The sequence below is a fragment of the Manis javanica genome, chromosome 14 (genome assembly GCF_040802235.1).
Source record: "Manis javanica isolate MJ-LG chromosome 14, MJ_LKY, whole genome shotgun sequence".
NCBI lineage: Eukaryota > Metazoa > Chordata > Mammalia > Pholidota > Manidae > Manis > Manis javanica.
In genome coordinates, this window is record NC_133169.1 from 30692415 (window position 1) to 30699225 (window position 6811).

The 6811-nt window shown below is 34.0% G+C and overlaps 1 protein-coding gene across 1 annotated transcript; it reads right to left on the reverse strand.

Annotated features, from left to right (window-relative positions):
- Positions 1–2604: 2604 nt before the first annotated feature.
- On the reverse strand, positions 2605–3525 carry LOC118970626 (olfactory receptor 14C36-like). Its single transcript, XM_037008858.1, has one exon. It carries the CDS (start codon positions 3523–3525, stop codon positions 2605–2607), a length of 921 nt encoding a protein of 306 aa, XP_036864753.1.
- Positions 3526–6811: the final 3286 nt, after the last annotated feature.

Sequence of the window (6811 nt, forward strand, 5' to 3'; positions counted from 1 at the left end):
CACCATTGCAATCATGTTTGTTCTCTGTGTTTATGAGTATATTTCTGTTTCATTTGTTCTATTTGCGTTATATTTTATGTTCCATTTTAAGTGAAATCAGACCATATGTTTCTTTTCCTGTCTGACCTATTTTTTGTAGCATAACACCCTCTGGGTTCATCCGTGTTGCTGCAAATACTTTTTCATGACTAATATTTCTTTGTATTTATGTACCATAGCTTATCTATCCATTCATCTGTCAACGGACATGACAGCTGCTTCCATTTCCTGGCTATTATACATAATGCTGCAGTAAACAACGGGACACCTATATCTTTCAGATTACTGATAATTTTTTCTTCAGGTAATTCCCAGAACTGGTATTTTGGGGTCATATGGTATTTCTATTTTTACTTTTCTGACAAACCTCCATACCTTTCCATACTGGTTGCACCAGCAGTTTACAATTGTTCTTTTTCTCCCGATCCTTGCCAAAATCTGCTCTTTCTTGTCTTGTTATATCAGCCACTCTAGTGCGAGTTGATATCTCACTGCAGTTATGTTTCACATTTCCCTGGTGATTAGTGGCATTGATCATCTTTTCTGTGTCTGTTGCTCATCTACACATCTGCTGCTCTAGGAATTTTAGTTATGTTGTTTGATCCTAATTGTTTCTATTAAAGGTAACTTGTTCACAGATACTAAATGCTATGGCAGAGCCACCATCCTGTCCCGTTGGCTTATGTGCCAGGTGATTCTATATCAAAGAGTTTGAAAGTCTTGGAAAAAACAAAGTCCCATAAAAAGGTCATATGAAACCAAGATGATGGTATAGAACTAAAACCTGATAATTTGCCTAGCCTCTACATGGTTATCCTAAGTCAAAAAATGGGGGAGAGGTTACAAGAAAATATTTGTAAAGAAAAAAATGCATAAAGAACACTTCTCTTGGACATATTAACACTGATCATTATATTTCATCATGAATAAATTCTAATCAGCTGAAACCAATAAAGAACTATAGGTTTTCTTCTTTTTTATTGACCACAAAACTCAATCTTGTCCACTACCAAACTGAAGTTCTTTCCTGGTCAAAAGCAATAGGATTTAATTGACACTCTGTAAAAGAATATTTGTCCAAAGTGATAATTAATCACCATGACCACTGTGAACATTTTACCCAAACATCCCTTAATGTTCTTCATCAGCTAACTACTCAGTGATTTTTTCATTTTTTTCATTGACATTATGGATTGAATTATATTCACTAAAAATCCATATGTTAAAGCCTAACCTCTAGTATGACTGGTATTATTATCAAAAGGGAGATTTAGAAGCAGACACACACACACAGAGCACCACATGAGAATAAGGGCAGTGATGGGGGTTATGCAGCAGAGACCAGGGAATGCCAAAGTTTGCCAGAAAGCCAGCAGAATCCAGCAGAGAAGCATAGAACAGATTCTCTTCACAGCCTTAGGAAAGAGCCAAGCCTGCCTGCACTTTGACATCTGACCTCTAGGCTCCTGACCTGGAAACAATATATTTTTATTGGGACTTGTTGTGTTAGGCATGATTTTATGTGAACTAATTTCATTTCTCTTGAATATGTGTGAATATTGTTAGGAATTAATGAGGCAAAAGTGTATACCAGTTCTTAAAACAAAAAGTTTAAGGAAAATACGCTATGTTACTAAAGACAAGGAAATGTTTATACTGGTTCTTAGGTCACCAGTTTGAATGGAGGACTATGCTATACACCCTAACAAGCTTAAATAAATTTAAAATTAACATTGGTAAATATGTATGTTAATACTAATTTGTATTATTTAATACAATTAATGATAGCTAGGATTAAGTTTTCATAATTGTCAGACATGACCCATTACTCAGAAAAAATATATAGGTTTGATAATATATCTGAGAAGATAAGAATCAACTTGTAGCCAGCAGCAATGTTTTATAATCTGAAAATGTTCCACTCAGCAAGGAGTTGCTGATATAATGAGAAGCTCAGCCAAAGGTACATGGTGCCTTCCACAAACAATGGAAAATGGTTTTACCTCATTAATAAGTAGATTAAAACCACTGCTCTTTAGTTTTCATTTTTGGATATAATTTTTTCCATTTTCCAGATACATGACATTATTATCTTGATTATATATGATTCTTAGATTATAATTTATTTTATTTCATTTTTAAAATTTTCCAAGGAATTGAATTTCTGTAATTGTATATCATAGTATTTATTATTTTTTATTTCATTGCGTGAAATCAGGTAATGTGGCCATTAAGCTATCTCCATGTTGGAATTATTGAGATTTCCTTTTGTATAATATTTATTTTGTTAAATATTGATGAATTACAAACACAATCTGAAATGATTCTTAACAAATTATTTGAATCATATACATTTTTTAAAAATCCTTACTCATTGTTTTTAGAAAATTGAAAGGGTGATATAAAACACAAAATTATTTTATAAGAGTCAAATCTCAATTCTAGTTCATGTAATTCAGGAGTTGGCAGTCTAATGGATAAAACAGAAAACAGTGGATTTTCCAAAAGTTTGAATCATATTGAGAACTTGGGATAAACCTGTAAAGAATCTTCATAATTTCTTGATTAAAACTTTCTTGATACAATTTTCCTCACAGCTTCCTTTACCTGTTTGTTTCTAAGACTGTAGATTATAGGATTCAAGAGTGGAGGAACTATGCTATAAAATACAGAAAAAATCATGTCCAGAATTGTATCAGAGGATGCTGAACGCCTTACGTACACATAGCTGCCAGAACTGAGGAAAATGGACACCACCAGGATGTGAGGGACACACGTGGAAAAGGCCTTTCCTTGCTCTCTGCTTTGAAACTTGAGCACAGTAGAAAATATGCGACTATATGACATGATAATGAAAATAAAACAGCCACCACCAACCCCCATGGCAGAAATAAGAATTAAGAGCTCATTGCTGAACGTGTCAGAGCAGGAGATCCGCAGCAGAGAGGGGATGTCACAGAAGAACTGATGGACCATGTTGGACTGACAGAAGGACAGCCGGAATGTGTTCCCTGTGTGCACACCTGCGTGGATAAGGCCACTGAGCAGGGAGACCAGTGTTGTCCAGACACAGAACTGGTGGTTCATGATGACGGGGTAGTGGAGGGGCTGGCAGATAGCCACATAGCGGTCATGGGCCATGACGGTGAGGAACAGAAGCTCTGTAACAGCAAGCCAAAACACGAGGAAGATCTGAGCTGCACAGCCAGCCACTGAAATGGCCCTGTTGTCAGTGAGGGAGTTGACACAGGCTTTGGGGACAGTGACGGAAATGTAGCACACATCTAAGATGGACAGATTCCTGAGGAAGAAGTACATGGGTGTGTGAAGGCTCTGGTCCAGAGTGGTGGCAGAGACGATGAGGAGATTCCCTAACAGGGTGGCCAAGTACATCAGTAGGAATAACAGGGCATGTAGGAACCTTAACTCCAACAGTTCAGCAAAGCCCATGAGGAGGAACTCAGTCACCATGGTGGAATTGACCATTTCCGGAAATGCTGGTTGACCAGGAAAGCAAATGGGATAAGCCATGATGGACATGAAATGGAAAACTAATTAATAAAATTACTTTAATTTCTTTCACAGGATTTACATCTGTTTTACATGTTGGACTCTGTGTTGTGGTAAGTTCAACTATGTGTCTTTTGGCCACTCCTGAATAGAAAAAAGGAGCAAAGTTCTAGGGTTTAGGCTCACAAATCCTACTGTTTGGATATGACACACAGACCCATTTATCTTCAGTAATAGCCAGCTCGTGAAGCTTATTGTTTCAAAGAAGTTTGACATAGTTGACTTTATATAAATTCTTTGAATAAAGATAAGTTCTCAAAAAGAGTTGTTTAGTTATGTTAGAAATTGAACAACACATTCTGCCTGGATACTGAGAGAGCAGAAATTTAGTTCAGAGCTCTTCAGTCCATGGATTAGAACATGAGTCCATGATTGCTTTACATTGGTCTTCTCAATGTGAGTGCCACAGTTAAGATTAAGAGTGTCACACTGTCATAAAATGTTGGCATTGCTATGTGACCCAAAGCTGGCATCATTAGATTTATATTTTGTAGTATTTTTAAATATCAATTTTCTAGAAAGTTACTTAATTTTTTAAAAGAACCATTACTAAAAGTTTGGAGGAAAAATAAAACTCCTTATGTCATGTTCAAGAGGCACTTACCTAATTGACTTGAACTTTGGTAGTGAAGATTAACATGATCAGTTTAGGAAATATACTGAATTTTTACTTTAATTGCAAATGTTTTTTCTTCATGTTAGAAGAGCCTAGAGTTATTATTGAATCATATGTGGTTGTAAAACAAAGCAAAACACAATATAACAAAAGAAAAGCTTTACTTCTTTCTGTTTTTATTTTCTGAATGTCATTTTCCATATTATGATTTAATTTCTTATATAACTAACATTGCATTCATAAATTACTATTAAATTTGGCATGAATCCCTCACACAAATTTACCCCATGTAAAATATTAATCTAAAAGATTGACATGGTATTGTTTCTTTATTTTTAAGCTCTGCTTCTCCCTAAAATCTAAAATTTTACTGTCTATCCTTTAAATCTCCTGTAATTTAATTTATTGCCTCCTGTTGACTGAGTATGACTATTGTCACTATTGTCATATCAACATTTTCAATATTTGTACTTCAAACTACAGCTTGTTTGATATGTTTCTTATATAGGAAATCACACATACCATTATAATATTTAAGTATCAGCATAAATATACATAATTTTACTAAAGAAACAGCCTCAAAAATAATTACATCCAAAGGAGTCCTAGTGTAAGCTTTGGCTTACGCTAACACTGACTTATCAAAAGCTCCAGTTTTCTCACAATTTCCACATTTGCCTCCTCAGATTTCACTAGAACCTTTTCAACACTGACATTTCATGGGAAATGCATGTCATTCAGTGACCCTGGGTTAATATCTTGTGATTTTATTCCCTCTTTTCAAATAGTATATTTAAGAGCCTTAAAAGTCTCTTATTTGGACTTACCCTCTTCAATATTTCCTATTCTTGGCTGTCATTTTTCCATTATTATAGTCTATGGAAAATATCCAAGACTCAATATTTCTAAAACCTTGGATTTCACCAAGTTTCATTCAAACTTAGCACATGACCTCTGCTCAAAATTATGTAGCATTTTTATTAACTTTTCTCTTAAATATCTTTAGAGTAGTTTATGTGCCACAATACACATTATAATCCTTTTGAACCTCTTTCTTTGAAAAATCTCAAAATTTAAATTACAACAGTAATTTGGATGTTTGTAAAAAAAATTCCCTTAGTTTCTTCAATCATCTCCTCATTTCCTGTTTCCCAGACTGAAAGCCTGCTCAATTTCAATGTTAGTGTGTCCAAATATCTTGGTCCTCGCACTTTTCTTCAACTGTTGTTGATTTTCACAACTCACTGCTTTCTTAATTTGTAACATTCTAGTCAATGCTTTAAACTACAGAAAATGCAGGCTCTTCGGTCTATAAATGATTTGTATTGCACCTGTTGATACTTTTCATTATTTTTTCCTGTATTTCATGAGTATCATGGACAAAGTATCATTTTTATGATCTACGTATATGTTTTGGCACTGGAAATCATGCCATTTATGAAGCCATTCTTACAATTATAAATGAGTACTATTCAACCAAACAGGCTATTTCCTTGACCCGCCTTAACTTTTTTCCATCGTCAGTGGCCTCTCCCATAAACCACAGTCTCACATAGAAGACCATTTATCTCATTAGCTTTCTTAAAGTGTCTTTGAAATATGCATGTATTTTCTAAGGTTGTGTACATCTGTAGCCATCCCTAAGATGCTTATCCTTTGTTTTATACTATCTGAATGTAAATTGCTTTTCGAAATCAATACACAATTATTCTTTTACCAATTCCCATTTCTTTCCTAAGTAAGTTTACCTCAGTGAATTTCTAAATCTCAGAAACATTTAGAATTTTAACCTTTTAATCACAGTGCCACTTTCCTTCCTCAAACATAACAACATCTTATTCCATTTTGATCTATCAGGTTTTAAATGAAGCCAAATACTAATTTTATTCTGAAAACTTCTCTTATAATATCAAATTTATTCTTTTTTTATATTTTTTGAAAGTCTGTATATTCTATTGAATTACAAAAGCATAGCTTATATTTATCAGCCCCAGACATATATATAAACTCCTTGAAGATTGACTGTATGATATTTATCTTTCTGTCCTTTTAGACCAGAAATATTCACAAATGCCAGAAATAGTAAAAGAGGAGGTCCCAAATGTACCATTGCTGTGTGATTAATTGGTAAGGGAAAGAGGCTTACAATTTTCATATTGGGTTGCTGATTTGTTTAAAGAAATGTACAATACATCCTTTCAGATATGGACAAGCATTATTTGAGTTGAAAGGTTACTGATTATAAATACATTCTAAAGTACATTTCTCTGGGTTAGAAACATCAACTAGTTAGTGTTACTTATAAAACTAGAAATAGTAAACTTTATCACATTCTGAAATTCCAAAGGTGCTTTCAAAGTTTCACATTCACATTTTCATGTACTTACAAAATTTATATGGCACATATGTATGTGTAAACTGTGTTATGTATAATCCTTGATATTATACTTCAGTGAAGTATATAGTGAACCCTTGATATTATCCTTTAGCATAAAGGGATTTTAAAAAGACAAGTGAAAAAGATCCAAAATGTGAATACACTGCCTACAAAAAAGAGGAGTCAGTTTAAAGCCACATTGTTTTCTA